The sequence below is a fragment of the Onychostruthus taczanowskii genome, unplaced genomic scaffold (assembly GCF_017590055.1).
Source record: "Onychostruthus taczanowskii isolate IOZ18803 unplaced genomic scaffold, ASM1759005v1 scaffold158, whole genome shotgun sequence".
NCBI classification, from domain to species: Eukaryota; Metazoa; Chordata; class Aves; order Passeriformes; family Passeridae; genus Onychostruthus; species Onychostruthus taczanowskii.
The window spans coordinates 352,775-375,168 of NW_024498773.1; the positions used below are offsets into that span (position 1 = coordinate 352,775).

The 22,394-nt window shown below is 41.0% G+C and overlaps 1 protein-coding gene across 2 annotated transcripts; it reads right to left on the minus strand.

Moving 5' to 3' along the window:
- Positions 1-11,609: 11,609 nt before the first annotated feature.
- On the minus strand, positions 11,610-22,037 carry STARD4 (StAR related lipid transfer domain containing 4). 2 transcript variants are annotated; one of them, XM_041399173.1, is made up of 6 exons: positions 21,864-22,037; positions 21,618-21,747; positions 19,696-19,745; positions 17,066-17,192; positions 15,808-15,922; positions 11,610-15,257 (listed from the first exon to the last, which is right to left on the minus strand). In XM_041399173.1, coding segments are annotated over exons 1-6 (651 nt in total). In that variant the 5' UTR covers positions 21,866-22,037; the 3' UTR covers positions 11,610-15,030. The 2 variants fall into 2 exon arrangements, with proteins under 2 accessions (XP_041255107.1, XP_041255108.1); XM_041399174.1 differs by having other exon boundaries at positions 21,856-22,037.
- Positions 22,038-22,394: the final 357 nt, after the last annotated feature.

Genomic DNA, 22,394 nt, shown 5'->3' on the forward strand with positions numbered 1-22,394 from the left:
TTTAATAACAACCAAAATTACTCTGGCATTTCATTCCATAGTAAAGTGTTAGCAAAACAAAACCACAGACTAAACAAGGATTAGAGCACATGCAAATTTCTAGCATACCATTATATTTATTCATTAAAATTCTAATCTGCAGATAGAAGACATTTTATACACCCTAAGGGAATAATCTGCATTTAAATAAGTTGTAAATGCTTGAAAGAAGTTATTTCACAATTACTGATTTTACTTTGGGGAAACAATCTTATGCAAGGTCTAGGAGCAAGTAGTATAATCTAGTTGGTTCCTGGGTAGTTTAACTTCATGAGTGAGCAGTTTCCACTTGTAATTAGTCCACATTTTCCTAACAAAGGATGCCTCCTGTAAAGTGATCCACCAGCACGATCTTGCATCCACCCAGAGCTGTGTCTTGAGGTAGCAGCTGTGTGCATCAATCAGCTTGTAAAAGTAGGGTCAGGCTCTTCAGCTATCTTGATATTCTTGTTGAATGTGATTGATAGGAACTGAAAAACTAATGTGCATCAGTGTGTATGACCACTTACACTTGTTTATCTATTTGACAGCATGTGACTATTGTACTGATATATTACAAAAATGGCAAAAAGAACCTGACATACAAAAATGTCATTTGTGCTTGTTAAACTTTTTAATACTGATAGTTACCTAACATCTTAATACAATCATAATTCCTCTTTAGCTTTAATTGTTTTTATGTTGTTGTTAGGCCTTGCACAACTTGCCTTGAAAAAATATAGCAGCTACTGAAAAAAACAAGACTTTAATAAAACATTCAATAGCTACATTTCCTGATGAAATTAAAGGGTAATACGGTGTTATTCATATGGTAGATTTAATAAATAAAATGTGCCCTAAATTAATATATAAAGGAGGATTAAAGCTCCTGTCTTTACTGGGTGAAAATGCATGCTAATTAATATATTATACTTTAGATTTTTTGTCCATTTCTCAGAACTCTTTGAACTTGTACAAAAAGTTTTGCTAAGAAGGGTTAAAACGTGCATCCATTCAGTTTTCAAAGGACACACTTTGAGGTCAGCTGAAACATCTGGTGGAGGCAAAGCAGCTGTGTGCAAGCCAACTTGACACTTTTACAGATTTTTCCCTTGGAAACAAGTACAACAAGATTAATAACTTTGGAGAAGGTCACAGATACATCCACCTGTCTCACTTTTTACTCTCTGTCTTACCTCCTTTGAGGTCACTAGAGGAAAAAGGCAGTTCTCAGCTAATTTACTCCACCCTTTTATACTGTGGTGAAGTCATCCAAGTTCAGTCAGTAAGGAAGTTTGATGGGAGAGGCTGGATTCTGTACCATTTCTTCTTCATTTGGGATAATTGCTTCAAACCTGCAGAAGTGGAGTTGGCTGAGCAGTAACTGTGAGCATGAGCATAAATTCCTTCATCTGAGGCACAGTTTATTGAGCTGAAAAGTGGTCCCAGCTTATTCCCAATGGTGGTTTTTGCTAAATTATACCACAGCATATCATAACTATGAACTAATGTTATCTGAGAGGATACCTCTATGTGACAGCATGATCTTCAGAGGCAACTCAGTTTTGTGTAAAAAGACTCTGGGGCTTCAGTTGTTTTTGTTTTTATCATACTCAGCATTAAACAATCAGGATGTCTGTGCTGAGGCTGTGATTACCAGTACATGACTTGGTAAAGCACAGTGCCTGGCTGATATATTTGATGTATGACAGCAGTTGGGTATATGCATGCACTAGAAGATGCAGGTGTTCCCTGCATTGGCTTTGTCTGAAAAATCACATCCTGGTGGCATCTCCTGTAGTGCAGACTGGGATGTGCAACATCAGTGTCTTACTGTGGCTGAAAAATGTGAACACAGTTGAAAACTACTGGGGATTGACCAGATGTTTCCAAATCTTAAGTTATAAGCTAAGTAGAAAGTTACTTGTGCTCTTTTCTATTGAAATCCTGAGCTTCAATTCTTTAGAATATTTAACATATTAACAAAGTTCTTTAAGTACAAAAGGGAAAACCTTCCAATAATTTCTGAAGTATTTGAACTTAGCAAAACTTTTCCTTTAAAAGCAGATTGAAGGACTAGCCAATTGTAGGCTAATATTCCAGAGCTAAGATGATGATCAGATGGCTGTTAAATGGCTAAGCAGTCCTGTCTTTGTACCACAGCAGGGGTTTTCCCAGGTTCAGAAAGATTACCTCCAAAATAGAATAGATTTCCTGTAATTCCAAACACTTTTGCTTGCAATTTTGTGGACGACACAGTAGATGTCATCCACAAAATGTGAGCCTGGTGCTGGTTTGCTGGCTGAAGTTTGTACTTTACAGTGTGCAAACATGCTATGAAGAGGCAGACAGACTGTAATCAAACTTCTGAATTCAGAATACCATCCAGGCAAAAGTTTTTGATACAGCAGGTTTTTCAGAAGAAGGGTACTAAGGAGTCTGTCTACAAAAATGAGCAGGCTGTTGGACACATGGAGTGACAAAAACTGCCCAGCAGTCCCTTTGCCTTGGGGCATACAGCAAAATGCTCTGAAACGCTGTGTGGTAGCAAAGCAGAATCAAAGCATCAACAAAAAGCTTTTTGAAGTGGCTCAGTCCAGCAGGGAGGCCCAGGCTGCAGGAGGCTCTGGCTCACTGGCAGCTAGGTGTCCACACTTTCCAAATGAATCACCTTCTCCTACAACACACACTGCAAGTGGAACATAGAAACAGCTGGCAGCCATGGGAGAAATGAAGACAGCACCATATTTTCTGCTGCCAAGCAGCAGGGAAAGGGAAAATGATACTGGGAGTTGTTAGTGTCCAACTTGGCAGAAGGAAAGCAATATCTGACAAGCAGCAAATGCAGCAGGACTCTGGAAAATAAACCCTTGTTTCTAGGTAAATATCCCTCAGCTCCTGCACATGTGCTGGGTCATCTCTGGGGTTTTAAGAGCAGCATAACAAATTGTGGGGTAGAGGACTCCCTGTAAATCCTTGCACATTGTCCTGCATATTGTCTACTTACAGAATGGCAGACACAAGTGTCAGCACGATGCCTTGACGCCAGGCTTGTGCAGAGGCTTTTTCTTCTGGAGAAGAACTAATTTTTTTTGTGGCTGAGCCAATCTTGTTGCTGCTGAGGTTATGAGGGCACAACTTATGGAGGCACGGCATTCATGTAACAAAAAATATCAGAGGCTGACCAAGAAAGATGCACAGTTAGATCTAGAGACCAGTGGCAGGGATACACCCTAGTCCTGAAATAACTAAGGTAACAAAGAGACAAGCAGAACATCCTTAAAGTTACTTTATAAAACAATAACAACTCAAAGAATATATTTATTCCCTATCAGAGTTAATCCAGTTGGAACATAAACAGAGTTCATTCTTCTTTTGTGTAAAGAAATTTATATCAAATTCCCTGATGAGTCCCTACACAATACCAGGTTTTGTTGATCAAAAAACCATCAGCTGCATTGCAGAATAAGAAGAAAATAAGGAAGGAAAAGGGGGAAAAATATGAATGAAATATTTGCCTAGTGTAGACACAGAGCTCTAAAGCAAGGCTTGCAGAGGGTTACAAGGATGATGACATGAAAGGAGCAGCTCCTTTATGAGGAAGGGTGGAGGGAGCTTGCCCCATTCACTCTTAAGAAGGGATGACTGAGAGGGGACCTCAATAATACATGGGAATACCTGAAAGAAGGGTGACAAGAGAATGGACCAGGCTCTGCTCCACAGTGCTGAGCAATAGGACAAGAGGAAATAGGCAGAAACTGATGTCCAGCATGTTCCCCCTGAACATGAGAACATGAACATGAGAAAGGGCTTCTTTACTGTGCAGGTGTCCACATACGGGGAGAGACTGATTGCGCAGAGAGGCTGTGGAGTCTCCCTCACTGGAAATATTCCAAAACCTGGACACAATCCTATGCAATGTGCTTTAGGAAACCTGGCTTGAGCAGAGAGTTGGGACCAGATGACCATGCCAATGCTCAATTCTAGCCTTACCCATTCTGTGATGTTGTGATTTTATGATCTTAGTTCCAGAAGATATATAAATTCTTACTGGCAAGACTGCAGATTCTTTATATCTGGAAGGTAAAATTTCTGGCCAGAGTAATTTGGAAGATTGCTTGAGGGGCAGTGAAGAGCATTCCTTGGAGTGTGAACCCTAAGGATAGAATGATATACATGTATATAACTAAAGATTCACTAAATACTTACATCCCTCCCAAGTGGAAAAGAGAACCTGAATGCAGTTATTATTGGAAGGCATTCAAATATTGTGGGGATAGGCATGGTACAGAAGCAGGAATACAATGGAATACTTGAAGTGGCCCAATTCTGAATTTAGCAGTAAAATTATAGATTAAAATCTGAATATGTACATGAACACATAAATATATAAATTTATCAAACAAGAAGCAGAGACTGCTGAACAATCTGAAAACCAAGTCTGTATTAAAAGTTGCAGCAGTGGCAGTTTTAAGCCACCATTTGTCCCTTGCCAGCATTACTCAGCTGGACCTGAAACTATAATGATTACCAGTCTGGTATATATAGGTCATTGCTGGATGAAATTCAGTAATGCATAGCAAGGTATGAAAGATAACAAATACAGTGGTATGGAGTTTTGCCTGCCTCTGGCTCCTTCCAAGACACAGCTGGGAAAAAGATAATTTCAGTGCCTTCCTTTCATGTGCTCACTACAGGGGTCAAGAGAAGTGACAACACAAGCACAGCATTTTGTGAGGAGTTGGAGCTACCCCAAACTACATAGAAGCCCTGCCCAGTGATGCTCCATCCACAGCATGTGTGACTGAGAAAAGTCTGGTCCTTTATTTTGTATATCAGGAAGATGTTTATTGGCCAAGGTATATTAAACAGCATGTGTTTGCCCCTGTGAAGTAGCACAGAGTTCTTCCTATAGGAAGATACATAAAGAGCAAAGCTTAAAAGAAAGGGATTTTTTTTTCAGTCTGGCTTCAGAGTTTGTGTTAACATGTTTTAACATTAATGGCTAAAGGGCTTATTGTTATTCTTCCCCTTTGTGCTTCATCTCTTTTTTTCCTGGCCCAGGGGCACCCAGGAGCAGCTGTCAACTGCCAGTCAGTGGGTAAAGACCATCTGACACCTGGCAGGTTTCAGCTTTTCTGCCCTGACAAATTTGCTGTTGCCCTTGGTTCCATCAGATGGTTTCATTCCTGCTTTTGTGCTCGCAGAAGAGTCTGAGTTTCATCAGTCAACACCTGTATTTCTCTGTGAGCCACCTCTGGTGTGATTTGTCACTGCCAGTTGGTACCCAGGGAGAGGTATTTCTACTTTCCCTCTACATTTCCCAGGCTCATGCTGTTTCCTGGCACCTTCCGATTCCTTTCTTAAGAGCCTATACCTGGCTGACAGAAATAGCTCAGTGGTGTGCAACAAACGCCAGACAGACACAGAAAACAACTGAGTTTCTTGGGTTATTTTCCCAAAAGAAAATTAAGGCACCTGGGCTGCTGTAAGCACAGGGTGAGGGGCTCAGAGCAAAGAGGCACAAGAACAGCACCTGCCAGGTTCTGCTCCTCAGCACCAGGAAGCTCCTTTGCCAACAGCACCTTTTTCCTTCTTGTGGAAGGAAGAAGAATTGTTTAGGTCAAAGAGACAAGTCAGGCCTGTAAATTCTGAAAAATGTGTGTTCTATGACCAGTGACCTTCTTAATATTGTTTACATAATATGAGTTGACACACTTAGAATCATATTTTATGCAACATTGCCATTTACAGTGTTGGCACAAGAAGCTGCAAAGTCAGTTTGGAGCACGTGGTCCCATTTGTTGCCTGGAACTCTAAATAGTGATCTGCTTTGTAATACAAAACTCTGGAGCCAACCTTTGTATCTGCATAAGTACACAGAGGGAAAGTCCATCAACAAGAAAAAAAAAACAAGAAAAAAGACTGTAATTCTTATCCCTGTGTTGGGTGGATCTGGGGTAGCTCTTCTAATTGAAATTATTTGAAATTACTCGCAGCAGCTATTCTGGTCTCTTGAAAGCTGAGGACAAACCATTGGGTTTGATTCATAGCTGCAAATATTATGTGATCTGTCCCAGAGACTGTATGTTCCAGGAGCCACTGAGTCATATTTATTGATCCACAGGACTGTTCATAGGGGTCTGCACTATCCTCTCAGCCCTCATGATGAGGGCTCATCCTCCTCAGCCCAAAGCATGATGATGTTACCTACAAATGTGAAATTTGCATGAACGAGCACAGCTACACAAATGCCCAAATAACACTGCACAATAACAACGCACAACAAACACACCAGAGAAGTCTGCTGCAGAACACACTAAAAGGAGCTCCTTTTTATCTTTGTTACAACAAAGGATAAAGTGAAAAGTGTCTGTATATGTACATTCTGAGGTCTCAAGTTTCTTGATTTCTTTTATTTTCCTGACATGCCCACCAGACATGTTAATGGAAGTAGTACAAACATATCTATCCAGTGACAGCCTCCTCCAGATGGAAAAACATCACCACTGACCCTACCCTTCATTTGTAAGACACTGAAGTTGTATTGTTTGTACTATTAATATGTCCCCCAGTCATGTCTCCCTCAGCTGGCCATGGGGGCCTGAAATAGTCTTTTACAGAAAACTGAAGTTTATCAAGAAACATTTCATGAAACTAAGCAAATGGACTGTATGTATATTTAGACAAAAATGTCTTTGAAATATCTCCTAAACCCTGCTGCAGCAGTGTCCTGCCTGAGAAGTATTTTCCTTGGGAATGACAAGGACCCTGCAGAGCATCCAAGGCTAGTTCCATCATCAATGTACTACCTTCAGTGTAGTGATAGGTGCCTTGTTTGCTTTGCTCAAATCATTACCACTTTGGTGACAGGGAGACAATAATTACAAACTAAGATATTTTTTACTGAAAGTAATTAGAAACAAGGACAGTTATGACTACTAACTGGTGAGAGCTAACCCAAACAGTTTCTTTGTGCTGTTGTGCACAAGAACCACTTCCTTGTTCACACCACATCCTCATGAGATGTCATGCTAACACTCCTGATAAAACAGCAGAAATTTTACTTAATGTTCCATAAGAGGACATCGTTTTCGAGTCTGGTTGTTTTTTGGTTTTTTTGGCTTTATTTTTGGAATACATGGAGATGAGTGGCCTATGCTCTTAAGAAAATTACCTCTGAAATGGCTGCTCAGGGAGAAAAAAAGATAGAGAGGAGGAGGGTGAACCCTAGTCATACAACCACAGAACCATCCAGGCTGGGAAAGACCTTTGGAAGAGATTGGTTGGGAAATATTATGCAGTCCAACTCTTAACCCAGCACTGCCAAGTCCACCATGAACAGGGTGTTCTTGCAGTGAAGCAGTGGTGGTGGCTGGTCCACCTTGCCAGGGAGCAGGAGAAGGGAAGACTCATTGAGGCTCTCTGGCCTGGGGGAAGAAGTCTGTGGGCCCCCAGGAGCTATACCACCACAGCCTTGCAAGACCAGGGAGTACCAACCAGGGGCTGCCTGGCTGCTCCCCACCCACAGTAAGGAGCTCATCAGTTTAAACTGATATTAACCTGAAGAAATGTGATACATGAAGGGTGCATGTCTGGCTTGACCTTTGTTTGGAGGCTCCTGGCTGGATGAGGACCATAAGGAGGGAAATTTGTGCTTTTGTTAATTCAAGAATACTGTATGCTGGGTGGTTAGGGTACGTGCTGATGTTTCCAAGACAAACAGAAAAAATGGTGCCTTTGATTAATAACACAAAATATTTTATAAGCCTGTTACAGAAGCTCATTGATCTCAGAGCAGTGGAGGCTGGACTCCAAGTAATAACAATGAAGAATATTGTAAATACATATAGCAGACTCTCTCAAATTAGCTCCATGTTCTGAGTTCCTGACTCCTTATTTTGCTGCTTAATGTCTAAGAAATCCTGTACTGTCAACACTGTTTTCTTATACTAGCAAAGATAAACGCAACTAAATAGCAGTTTATGGTCTGCTTGCTTAACTTTACCTTTTTGCTCCTGATTAAGCCTGTTTGTGTAGTAAATTTCGTTATACTGTGCAAGGGAACCAGAGAGAAATTTGAACCAGAAAAAAATGACCATTTTGTTATTTCCATGTATTGTGTGTGGGACCAGTGTACCTCCTTGTGTGTTTGCATGGGAATGCTGATAAGCCATGAAAAAATGCTTCAGTGCTGGGATGTCTATTTTTAACAAGTGTCTTGCATGACTGATCTGATGCTAAATAAACTAGTAAATCTAGAAAAGGTTACATCTATTATTTGCTGACAGTTAATGCTCAATGTAGGAACAATCAAGGAACAATATTCATCCTTATAAAGAGGAGTTATCATGGTGTTAACTGGTTATATTGCAAAGTCCAGATTGAATTCCAGCTTGGCACAGCATTTCCCCTGCTCCTCTTTCCTTAAAAGTTAGCAGCTGAATAACAAACAAAATCTGTTATTAATGGTGGAGTACAAAACTAGGGGCTGTCCAAGCTTCCCGTGTCCCAGGATGGGTTATGTGGTAAGAGATGCTTATGTCCCTTTTTGTTAATTAATTCCAGCAATTAAGAAATTGCCACCTCCTTGTACACCCTAGTTCTGCTTCTCTTTTAACTGGGAAGTATTTTACAAAGTAAGCTGCACATGGTACCTGAATGGAGAACATTGCAAGACTGACATGTTGAAAGGATTTTTTATTTTTTTTTTTTAATTTCTCTGCTCTGTTCCCACATCTGTCACCCTCAGTGGTGTTCCCTCTTGCCTGGTACTCTGGTACTGGTGCATCTTGTTATCTTTGTCACCTACAATTCCTTAGTCTTGCAAACTTCTTGAATGCAAAGTTCCTTCATACCCTTTTGTGGGAGATGTTTTTACAAAATCTCTCCATCCTGGAGCAATGTAAGAAATAAACGATTATAAGTTCTACAAGACATTTTGCATGACAACAGTGCTCCAGAAAAAAAAAAAAAAAGTCTAATTTGGCACTTCCATGGATATTGCTGAATCTTTTCCCAAGCTAATGCAAGGCATACATTCTTACTGCAGTTTTGTGAAATCATCTTGGTCACACCTCCGTAACAGAATGGAAAAGAGCAGTGGAAAGACCAAAGGAAAGAAGAGGGCAAGTACCGGGTGACTTCGAGCTCCCCCTGGACCTCAAGGGTTGTTTGCTTTTGGCTGACCTCTTAAAAATAGCACATCAAACAGCTGAGTTGGAGCTCATGATACAGTACAACATTACACTGGTTTTATACTGAGCTTCAGACAAATAAAGAAATGGGAAATAAGAAAGAACTAACAAGTCAGAGGAACTTTTCATGAGTTAGGATAGCTGAGGATCCTGCTCATAACTATCAAATTTCTGCATTTCTGTTGATATCTGGTGCAGTCTTCATCTTTAAAAAGCCCTGGGCTTTTGTAGTTATGATGTCCTTCTCAGCACTTCAAGCACTTGTTTCCTTCAACGTTGTACATATCCCAGAAACTTTATCTTTCAAATATCCAATGATGAGGTGGTTTTGGGAAGTGATTCAATATCTTCACATCCATGGTGAATTCTCCATACTTTCATTTGACATTAAAAAAAAAGTGCAGGAAGGGTCTCTTCTCTCTTCCTTACTTCTTTAGTACTTGTGGTCATCAGATTACCTCAATTTCATTTCCACTGAAGCTCTATTCCCATGGTGTGGACTGGGAGGCACACAGCAGAACAGAAAGATGTTTTGCCCATGTTGAGCACATACAAAACTTTATTTTCATTTAGGTGATTGAGACAGAGAGACCATTAAATTCTACAGTTATGGCTGTGCACATACAGGCTGCATCCTTAATCCTGCATGCAGAAGAGAGGGTGGTTTGTGGAGACATGGCTCATGCTCCAGTGAAAAGGCCTCCTGTGGTTTCTTTCCTTCCCCCTTCAAATTGTGAGGAGCTTGAAATCCTGGTAGGCATACAGACATGGAGGGGTTGTATGGCACCCAAATAACATGGGTTGACCAAACTCATGTTTGCTGCTGCTCAAATGCACCTGCTTGAGCATTGCCCTGCCTCCCCAATGCACCCTGGAGCTGGAATTAGTGACACCTATGCCGCAGCAGCAATGCTCCCTGCTTGGAACCCAAATTGCAAGCTGAGACAGTCACAGAATCTTGGCATAATTTTCTCTCCAGGGTTATAAACTTCCTCAGAGAGGGGTCTCTGCTGGCAGGCAGGTCAGCAAGGCCCAGGTACAGAGCTCAGGAAGTGATTTCTACCTCTGTGCATCCCAGGGCAGAGCCAAACTGGTCCAGTGAGGGTCTGAACAAGGTCAGTTTCTGGTTACACTTCAGGCAGTAACTGATCTTCTAAGAGTTCCACTTAGGTTACCTGTATCAAAGAAAACTTCTGAAGATTATTAGCTTGTCCCAGTGTCTTGGCATATGGAAAGAAATGTTTTAAATAAAGTAACTCCAGAGAAGGCAGTTCTGGGCAATGTGTTGGTATTTGAGGCTCCTTGATCCAGATGTGGCATTTCTTATCATGTGGGTCATTTATGAACTATGCACAGGTATCTCCTGCCATATGCTGTTACCATCTGTGTCTGCTTTCTCCCTGCTAGTGGCACAATTCCAAGGAAGGTTAACTCCATGATAAGCTGTCCCTACCTGAACTGTAAAACTGAGTCACCAGCACAGCCCAATGAGGACTGGAAAAGGTGGAATGTGTTACAAAATTTAAATTTTGGTTTCAGACTTCAGGACATATTCTTGTCTAGAGAACATTTAATATTTAGCATAGGTTTAAAATCTCTCTCATCTTCTATTACCTTTCACCAGGAAATGGGTTTGAATATCAATGTTTCAACAATTCTAACAATTAATGTCTTTAAGGATTATCCCAAGTGTCCTCTATACCTATCCCCACCACACTTTGCAGAAGGTGACATGATACATGCCCTACAAGAGCATGCTGTTTCTCAGAGGTGACAGTTCCTTTTGTCAGCAACAGAGGAAGGCTACAACTCTTTCCACTGAAGTCAAATGCTACAGAACTCTACTGCCTTTATGACAGCTTTGCAGGAGAAACAAGGGAAGGGTCTAGAGAAGATACAAGAATTTTCTTCGTTTCTGTATGCTAATTAAATATATGCCAATATATATGTTGCAGCTTGTTTTATACACCTAATATACATCTATATGCCTTCTATATGCTCATTTGTTTCAGATTAACTTAATGTTTATGGTTAATAGGTCACTTCTTAAACATACAAAAATAAATAATACTAAATAAATAATACTAAGCCAAAATAATAAAGTTCTTCCACAACAATCATGGGGCCATCATAAAAAACGCCTGCATACACATTTTTAGAACTGAAGCCTTGCGAAAATCCTACTTGTACAGCTTTCAAGACATTTCAGTCGGGTATTCTCCTCAGTCTAAAATGTTTCTAAGTGAAAGCAGGGTTTATGGCTTTCAAATTTAAGGAGACAAACCAGTATCATTAGAGATCACCATGCAGCTGAAGGTGACATCATCAGACATAACTCCCCAAAAATGCTACATATGGCTGCACAAGTATTGAAGAAGCTACATCATGAGCCTGTTGGGATCCATTATTTATTCTGCATTTGCACTCAAAATACAAACACAATCGCTTAAATGCTAAACACAGTAAGTTAAATCCACTGTTAATACAGAGTTTGACTTTCACAGGCACATCTTGAGTGGTTTGTCTAGAATTAGGGCTATTTCTACAACAGTGAACAACCTAGGTTAAACAACCAGGCCACACCATCATGTTCTGACTACTTATGATTACTGGAGGAATTATATATGCTGCGCTTTATAAGTTCATCATCATTTATAAATTCATCAAATTTGAGATCAGGGCCTGTGCACAAAATATCTCTCTGGAGTACTAGTCCACCTCCCAGCCAGATTTGGTAGAGTACTTTGACTGCCTCTAAATTGAGCTTAACCCCAGCTCTGCATCTTCTGCACATCACCGGCAAGGTTTAATGCTGGAGGTTTTAGATGAGGAACAGAACACAAACATGAAAATTGTCTTATCTTCAGTCATCTTTCCCACACACATACAAAGCACCTAGTTAAAGTGCCAAAGCATAAAGTGCCATATTGCCCAAATCTCTAAAAAAGTAAGTTTTGAAAAAAAATTATTAGCCATATAATTTTGATGTGTCTATATATACAGTATTTGTCTAGCAAAACCAAATCTCTGCTGGGCAATTCTTGGGCAATTTGTTCAGAAGTCACTTCTGGATAACTATATTCCTAAGTGATAGAAATCCATACCAAGCATTTACTTTGTCTCCCATTTCTTCTGCATAAACAAAACATAGGTTCCTGCACTTTGTCCTTGATACTGCTTTCCTGATACTGTTTTCCCTCTTGGCTCCACCTAGATTGTCCACTAACTCAGACGGAAAATGCAACAGTGGGAGAAGAGGCTCTGATATTGTGGCTTTCTTGGTTCTGATGTACTCTGGTTAAAAAACAGTTCTTCTCTCTCCATCTATAGCTATATAAAAATAATATAAATTTCAGGTTCAAATAAATACATTGGAAATTGGACATCTTTCTAGTTCTGCATTAGTCAGTAGATGAAATTTTTATTGGGAGTATCAATATACAAAAATACACTAGCAATTTTCTTATTTTAGCTCAAGTTCTTCTTTCTTCAGCTGCTCTGTGCTTCACCAACTTCTCTCTACTGAAAGCAGAAAAAGCCACTTCCCTGGATACTAAATATGGATAGATACTGTATATGTGTCAGAGCCACTAAAATGGGCATTTGGAACAATTACTTCTTCTGTGCCTGGTGTTGTACAAACATCCTCCTCTAACTGTCCTTCTGACCCATTTCTCCAGCACTGAAGTGCCTTTGTGCAGATTTAAACTGAGCAATATTTTTCTCTATGTACATCTGCATCACAACCCCTCCATTAGTCAGTCCCAGAAGCTCTAAAAAGAGAAGACATGAATATGCAGATTCACTGCACATGTAATCTTTGTAACTGGGAAGAAAAAATAGGACACACTTCAGTTTCCTCTACAATCATGTCATCATTCATCTCACAGAGCAGCACTGCCAGAGATTTCACTGCCTCTGTACCAGTACTAGAAAGAAGAGGATTCTGGCAGCAATTCCTTGGTGTCCTTGGCAGTAGAAGATCACCTTGTGAGCTTGCAGTACTTTGGCAGACACAAGGAAGGTAGAAAAAAAATGGGAAGACTAATCGAGGGGTTTAAAGGGAAATGCAGAATACACAAAACCAAAAAGGAGTTAACATTTTCTGCCCATGAAGACCCCAAAGGCTGTTTCATGCACTGTCTTTAACAGTCTTAAATAGTACTAGATATCTTAAAACACGAAGCAGGTTGAAGAAGCCCCCACTATATTTGGTATTATGTTTTTTCTACCTCCCTGATTGAGTCATGAGAAAGGAAAGTCCTCACTATTCAGAGTTCAGTTACAGTGGCCAGTGTCAAAAAAAGCCAATATTACTGGGGACTTTCATCTGAATTTTTGGTTTTTTGAGAGTCCATTACCTGTCCCTGGATTATATGCATACAATTGGCTCCACAGTATCAGGGATCCAAGATACCTTCCCAAACTCCTACACAGCTAAACTTGCCACTGTGAGCACTGGCAAAACAAGGGGATAACTATAGTGTCACCTGAGCAAATGACACATACGAACATCAAAGGCTTAACATAAGATTTTAAAGAGAATTCATGCTCCCAGCAGGGAGAGAGTTATTTTTTTAAATGCTGCTGCTATGTATCTGTCAGAATCCCAGATTCAGATTGCTGAATATCTTTGAAATTTGCATCTTAAAAAAAGACCCTGTATCCTTCAGCAGATCTCAGCAATTCTGCAGCTTGAGCTTTGTTTGTTGCTCATGTTTTGAGAGGTTAATTTATTGCAAAGATCAGTCTAGGGATAGCAAGACAGAGCACTCCACAGCACCAAAACACTGGCAAGTCTGTGCTTTTGTGGCTACAGCAGCACCTATCCCTGAAGCAAATGAGTGGCTCTTTCTGCTGCTTTTGTAATTCCAGGGTTTGCAGTTAAAGAAACATACACAGAAGGAAACCCCCCCACAAAAACCCAACCAAATGAAATCCCCACACACACTATTACATGCAAGTTTAAGTAAAAAACTCCTTAGAAGTACAGGGTATCACTGAAGATCCATTGGAGGTTTGCTGTTTTGACAACTGTGTGATTAAAAGCCCACAAAAAAAAAAAAAAAACTATGGAAAGACACCTGATGGCCTAAATGAGATTTGGATCAGCTGTAAGGGCATTTCTTTATGTACTGAGACTGTTATATATGACAGTAAATAAGTTACAGTTACAACATCAAAGAAATGCCAATAATGAACACTTATTTTTGCTCTCAAGTACGAATACCTTTCTTATGAATAGTATCATTTAACAACTGGCTATATAATATCCATATGATAAATCAAAGCAAATTTTAAAAACAAATTACAGATGCAGCTGAACAAACTTTAAAAAATAAATAAAAAATTAGGTAAATATAAATATATATATATATATATATATATATATATATATATATATATAACAAAATTACATCTTCAATGAGATGCTGCCTGTACAGCAACCTGCACCATCAAAATCCTGAGCACCTGGCTCCCAAAACTGCTGGAGAGAGCTGAGTTCATGCTGCATTTTTCAAGCCCACACACACATCTTTTGCTTTCTACTGAGGAAGCTGGCAGTTTAGAGATTCAGGCTATTCCTCACAAAGCTGCAGAGTGCTGAAAAGCAAAAAGCATCTCGCACTGTGCACTGGGAATGTATGCCAATTATCACATCAAAAAGCACTTGCTAAAGTTGTTTGGATCCTCAATACAAAGGTTCGGGTGTCATTCAGGAAGAGTGTTACCTCAATTTAGTAGGTAACCTATGCTAAGCTAAACAACATAATCTGATTGCAAGGAATGCACTGGCTTTTAAGTCACTGTTTGTCTATGCTTTGAGTGCCTTTTTGAGGTCAGAGTAGAAATTGGCCAGGGTACTAGACATGGCAGTGTCTACTGCAGACTGTGGTAGCATTCCTCGCAGTTCAGTCTGGATGTAACCTGTCAAAAGACTGTGGCCAGGAGCGTCCTTGAGAGGGATGCAGAACCAACCACAAGGGTGATTGAATCCACGGACAAAGTTTGGTCTCGCCTCTCCATAGTCCAGGCTTATACCTATCAAGGAAAATAAAACAAACTAACAAAAACGGAAATTAATTTGAAAGAGGTTAAAAAAAAATTAATGTGCAGTAAATTTGAAATATGTAAGCTTCTGGTTGGGGAATTTAGTAGCAGTAATGGGCACACTATGAGTTCCTGGGTATTTTCATGCATGGAATTTGCTGTTCATCCAATCTCTGTGACAGACAGGAGACTATGATAAGCAAAAATTCAAATGTTAAAAGAGGACATTCCTCTCATTTAAAAGAAGCAAGTTGTTACTCATCCCACTTTGCTCTAGGACCTGAGCTGAAGGACTCAACTTGTTTCTAACACTCCTGCCCCACAGCTGACATAAGTGAAACCTGGCAGAAAAGAACTTGTACACTTCTTCAAATATGTAAAATGTTAAAACACCTTAAATTTGTAAAAACACTTTTAATTTATTTGTTGAAGACCATCTTAGACCATTTTTGGAATGTTTACTACTACTAAATCTGAATCAAATCTTAAGCCAAGCAACTCTTGCAAAATAAGAATTTAGCAGAGGCAGGTGGTGACTTACCACATGTTAGAAGCCCATCTTCATAGCTTGTAGTGTAAGAGAAATCAACAAACTCCCTTGGTGCTATGATGTTCCAGAGCTGGCCAGCAGTTGTATAGCGCATCACACAGCAGTTCTTGTTGAGTGACAGAATTATAAGGGAAAAAAAAAATATATATCTTAGTATAATGAATACAGGGAAACGTAATGCTTGCAGGCAGCTAACATCACAAAGGTCACAGCTTCTGTCAACTACACAGCAAATTCAGTGAGGCTGTGCCATTCTCAACCTAAAGCTGGAAATTTTAAGGACTTGTGGTCTACAACAGAGAGTTGTGGAAACAGAATATCTGGCACCATAAAGATTTAAAAATCTAAAGTTAGAGAAACTTTGGCATGCCTGACAACTGAAAACCACATGGCTCTTATGTCACCAAAGAGCACTTGGGAGGTCAAAAAGGACCAGGAACAAACTTCAAGAGGAATCTCTTGGCACTAAGATACTCTATCAAACACTTTTAATCCACTAAGTGGTAAATAAAAAGGAATGTGAACAATTCTTCAAAACAGGCTTTCTTATAGTACAGTAGAGTCTATATAGATTTTATACAGACAAAATACTTTGTCATATAAATCTTCCTTCAGAGACAGAGCAAAAGACAATCTATGTTCAAGCCAGGTGCACAGATGAGGGTTTTGAGTTCATACTGAATGTCTGCATTAACCAAAGGAAGGCTACTAGTTGTTCTGTAACCAGCTTCAAACCTACCTTTCTTTTATCAAGTCCTGACCCTCAGAATTAACTATTTTGTGTCTCAGCACAAAGCCATGCTACACAAGTCAGCCCTTCAGGAAGAGGGGGAGGTTGCAGCTTCCATATGAGTGGACTAATACTTTGTTTGCTGTGGAATGGAAGAAAGCAAGCAGTATGAAATGGCTTTGGCATACACAGTGTCACACTGTAGCCCTCTGTATGTGAATTTTATCAGAGGCTACCAAAGCTCCCAGGTCCAAGAGAATTGTGACTGACTCCTTTATTTTTAGCATTAATGGAAAGATGAACTTCAAGCTTCAGAACAGGACTGTGCTGCCAGAGAGCCTGATCTGTGGTCACACAGAGTATGTATGCACAATGCTGCTCATGCATACAAAAAAGAAGCCTGAAAAAGGTTCATATCTCTTGGAATTGCTCTGCTCTACATGAATGTTAAATTCATTAAATTTAAATTCATGTATTCACCAATGCCCATTTCCCTCAAGAATCTAAATAAGTCCTCACCTCTTCAAATGTTTCCATGATGTCCATTGAAGTCATTAGGCTGTCCCAGTCTAGCCTGTAAGGTCCAGGGCGAATATGATCCACTATTCTGTTAGTAACATCTTCCACCACACCTTGAGCTTTGTAGCTAGAAAAATGTGTTTACATTTAGTAAGAAATCCTTTATATTCCATTAATTTTCAACAGTACACTTACATTAACACTTTTGTACCAGGAAGTATGGTCAGTGGACAATTGCATCAGAGAAACAGTACAGGAAAACACCTACGGGTGCATCTACTCTTCTCTGCAAGAAATTTTCTTCTGAAAAAATGGTCCTTTTTTATACAATTAGTACTTTATAAATTACAAATTCCTTCCTTGTATAAAAATTATCCTGTTTATTTCTATAGCAACTGTAACAACTTGTCATTTTATTCCTATTGCTTGGCTAGCAAGAGAGTTCACCAGAAGTAAGTAATCTTAAAGTAAAAAGATCAGGAATATAATGGGAAAAACATTTTTCATAAAGCAGAAGTAATAGTATATTGGAGATATAAATGCTATGGTTTATAGCTTGAACAGTTTTATGAAGGACTCTTGCCTATTATAGCAAAACTGTATAACAAAAGCTGCACAGAAGCATCCTCAATGGCTGGGTAAATTGGACTGTAAATTGATTTGAGATAAGATAAAGTGACCCAGGTCTGGGCTGGGGGAGAAAAATACTTTCACAGGATTAAACCCAGCACCTTTGGGGTGGAGGCTACAGCCCCAGGCTTATCTGCTGTCAGGCTGGAAGAGACCTTCACACCAACAGGGGGAGGAAGAGACGTTTTAGGTGTGTGGTGAAAGAGCCTCTGCTCACAGGCAGTGAAAGCCCATCCTCTGCTGTGCACACCAGCTCAGCTGTGGGGCCTCTTCACCCTGGCAAAGTCACATCTAAGGGACATCCACAGGAGGGACAGCAGAGGGACATGGCTCATTAAAGAGCCCCCCAAAGGGGGCCCCAGACCCTGCACCAGAGCTGCACGTGATGCAAAATGATGTAACAGATCCAGAGTCATTCAAGGGACAGTGTCAAACTTGCCCCCCTCAGGGGAGGCACCTGGGCATTCCCACCTGCCCAAACCTATATTAATCCATGGGATTCTATACTTTTGTATGGGGGACACTCAACACCAAGACTAGATTGAGGGGAGCAGTGAGACATCATTGGGACACACAGAGGGATAACTTTTCTACTTAACCTACCTCTGTCACTCTCCCTGTCTCCCCAAACATCCCTCCCTTTTTCTAATTCTTTCTTTCTTTCTTTTCTTTGCCTCTTTTACTACTAAATTAAATGTACCAATTTTTCAGATTCAACATCTAGCCTTGTCTGGTTTTAATCAAGTTTTGGGAAATATTCAAATGTTTTGGGGTACATTCTGCTAACTCACAGAGAGTTAGTTCTCTTTACTCCTGTGTGATTAGAGCAGATCATAACACAGGAGTAGAACCAAGCTAATGAGAATCTACATTATTATATTACATGCTTTAGTGGCATATGATTACCAAATAAAATAATTTGGTACATGACATTATAGAACATTCATTTTTAATTAGATATTTTAGTTGACACCAGAGATTTTGTTTTCTTTAGTTACTGGGCCTCCAAATCCTGAAAGGAAAGAATCCATCAAAATCATTATTTTCAAAATACTTTTCTACTCATTAAGATGTTCTTATTGATAGTAAATAATCAAGCAACAGATTCACCTCTTCACTTGTGCATACTCACTCATAATCATCTGTATGGAGCCCATCTCAGCTGTATACTTGGAACAGGAAGACCACATGAACATGTCAGTGGCTTGCAGGTAGGTGTCTGCAAAGCTCTTCAAAGCATCCTTTAGTTCTCCAGGTGCTTAAACAGCCCTGGGATCTTCACCTGCACACAGCAGTCACTGCCCCCTGGCAATAGCTCAACTACAAAACCTACTGGTGCCAGCAGGCCGATGGAACCGTTGGTGCCTGGGACCGTCAGCTCTCACAGATTCAACAGGACTCAAATTCCGTGAGGTGTATCAGTCTTTGAGATCATTTTAAACACTACCTTTTCACAGGACTTTTTCTTTCTTCAGAGTGCTGGTTTTTTAGTAACTATTTATCTACTTAAACCTACAGATACCAACAGAACCCAGTGACAGAAACTCACACAGGAAAGGCCTTCATGTCACACAAACAATCCCACAAAACCCTCTCACAACCCCACACTTGGTATTTTGAAATTGCACAGTCACTGCAAGAGTCCAAGGACTGACTGAGCTGTCACACAGTGACCCTTCAGGACTAGTTAACCCAGGCTTGATTCTGAGCTTTAAAAGGCATCATTTCTGGGCAGATGCTGTTGCCACTTCAGCCAATGGGAGTCCTGTGGTGTGTTCCACAGACTTCACCATTGTGCTACGGACCAAGAAATGCTAAAGTATCAAAATAAAAAACTAGAAAGGAATAGTACAAAATAGGCTATTAACTTTAACTTTCCCTCCAGAGGATCTGTGTAGCTGAGGGCTGTAGAATTCACAGCCTTAATTTCTAAATTTCTAAATTCTACAGAACACATCTGTGGAATATTAAAAATGTATCTCTTGTGCAGGCAAACTTACAGGTATCCACTGAATTCCTCTGACGGTTTACGCCACACAGTTGCATCTTTCTGAAAGAAAATATAAGACACAATGTTAACTGTCACTTGGATACAATTGCAAGAAGTCCAGAAAATGCTTCAAATTCCTTGAATAAAAGCAGCCAACTTTATAATTAGCCATGGTTCACACGGGCACCACTGCACAATTTTCTATAGATTTTTCTGATATCTTTTACATGTAGTTTTCTATTATTTAAAAAAAAAAATCAGAAAATTGGCTTTCTTAGAGTGAAATGCTAGAAGTCTGTGCTAGGGTTTGGTAGGCCAAGTCAGTTTACTGTGAAAACACACAGAATAATGGAACAACGTTAACAAGGAAAGCCTTCCAGTTGCAAGGCCACTGGAAAGCCAACAACCAGATGTTACTCAGACAGGAGGACCACAGTACTTCTGCTTGCACTCCTGAAACACAAGGTACAGAGGTGTGCATGAGGTGCAGGTGCAGACAAGAAAGTTCAATTACCTTTCTCTCCTAGATACATCTTGCAAGCAGTAGTCTATTTATTTTAAAGTTACGCAGAGAAACAGAGAAACCAGTATCTTTTCTGATTTTTATGTAACTATGACATGGAACCTCTGTACAAAATGTCTGAATTTTGGTGTGGAAAAAAGTACCATATGGCACCACTTTATTTGGAATCATGATTATATAAGAACAAAGGATCAAATGTCCTAAAGAACAGTACTGTTAAGTACCACATCCAGAATCATTTAAGGTATTTTGGGGCACAACACATCTCCTTGTAGTAGATAAAGCTCTGAATTTCTTTTACATGACACAATATCAAAATGGAAAGAAGGAATAGAAGAAAGAAAGAAAGGAGAGAGGAAGGAAGGGCTGGAGAGAGGGGTAAAATCTGAGGATTTGGAACAAAAGGATGCAGGTAACTTTTTAAAGGAATACAGTAGTACTTAATACAACAACACAGGAATAGACAATATTTAGTACAGTAGAGAAGTATAGGTGTATTGCAAGAGTGAAAGGCTTGGATGCTCCATTCCTCCCTCTCCAGACAGCAAATTTATTAATATTGCAAATAATCACGTTACATTTAGATCAGTTGCCTCTGTCTTATCAGTGTCTGATCATGATGGAAGAAAAAATAAAAGCACTACTCAAACCACTGTAACAAAAAGACAAAGACAGAAATTTACCACACTAGTCCTGCTATATTGCTACACTTCTGCTTTCTGTGGAGGACAGCACTAAAAATTCACCCAGCCTAGGACTGATGCACAAGCAAAGGCTATTTAGCTTGCAGAAGCACAACTCAAAAATCCCACACAGCTCAAAAGATGGGAAACTGCTTGGAGAAATCAGGAATTGTATTCCCTTTCAGGGAAGGAAACTTAGGATAAAGTGCGGTCTCTAAAGAACAACACAAAAGTTAAACAGTACGAGAGGAAGCCCTGAGAATTATCTCATTTCTTAAGAAGGAAGGAATTATCTCATTTCTAAGAGAAAGACATTTGAAAGCTGAGGCACGATGAACTATCCATTGACAAGAGATTCCAGACGCCAGCAGGTTGTGTCTGCTTTGCTGAAAATACACGTCAGCCTCTTGCAGCACTAATGCTAACTACTTCACATTTTGTTGTAAGTCAAGCCTATAATCCTACGCAGGTTCTTCCGTAAGATACACCCTTGAAAATGGGCAGAAGAAATGACAGAGTGTGCCTGAGAACAGGAAACACACATCCTGCCATCTAAAGATAGTCTAGAGGGATGGTTTCACAGAGTCTGTAAGTTTGAAGTCCTGCAGGGCGCGGCCAAGTGTTTCTCAGCCGTGTGGCGTGGCACGGCACAGCGGGCTCCTTCCGCCGCACCGGCGACCCACAGCTTCCTGTGGAGCAGAACCGGGAACGGCCCGGAGCACTCACGGTTTTCTTTGCCACCCGCCACTCGCCGTCTCCGATGCTGTGGTACCGAACCAGCGTGTTCCGCAGCTTCGAGGCCAGGGGGGCGGGATTGGGCAGGGGATCCATTTGCTTCCCTCCTGAGCGGAGATGCCTAATCACACAGACACAGAGCAGAACAAGGCACGGAGTCAGAGATGTCAGCAACAGCGCGGATCTTCCAAACCCGAACGGAGGATGCGGAAAACACCGCCGCGCGCACCCACGCACATCTCCCAGCCGGGTTCGGGTGGCACAGAGCGGCTGCCAGGGGCTCAGGCCGAAGGTCAGGAGCTCAGGCCAAGGTGCAGCAGCCGCCAGCCCCGTCCCGGGATCCGCCGGGAACGCGGGACAGGCGCGCTCCCCTCACAGGCGCTGCGGCCCCGGCTCCGCGCTCGGTCCGCCCGACAGCGCGCGATGCTGGCAGCCAATCAGAGCGCGACCGCTCCGCCGGCGCAGCCAATGGTGGTGCGGTCCGCCGGGGGCGGGGGTGGCCGCTCCTTCGCGTCACGCGACCTCGCGATATGTTGCGGTCATGACGTCATGAGCCAGGGGTGGAGCGGGAATGGTGGGGGTGGTGTGAGGGAGGGGGTGGGGCGTGTGCCCCGGTCCCGGCCCCCCCGGTCCCGGCCCCGTGGAGAGCGCCACAGCTGCTCGGCTCAGGTGTGTCTGCCAGTGTCTTTTTTTACTGATCGCAGAGAGTCACAGAATCAGCTGAATTGAAAAGGACGCATCAGGATCATCGAGTCCCTACTCCTGTCC

What these genes read in the sequence shown, in the direction of transcription:
- STARD4 (XM_041399173.1), bottom strand. An exon ending in GGCGGGTGGCAAAGAAAACC is followed by an intron (nt 19,746 to 21,617) that starts GTGAGTGCTCCG and finishes ATTTTCTTTCAG; the next exon opens with AAAGATGCAACTGTGTGGCG. An exon ending in GAGGAATTCAGTGGATACCT is followed by an intron (nt 17,193 to 19,695) that starts GTAAGTTTGCCT and finishes ACATTTTTCTAG; the next exon opens with CTACAAAGCTCAAGGTGTGG.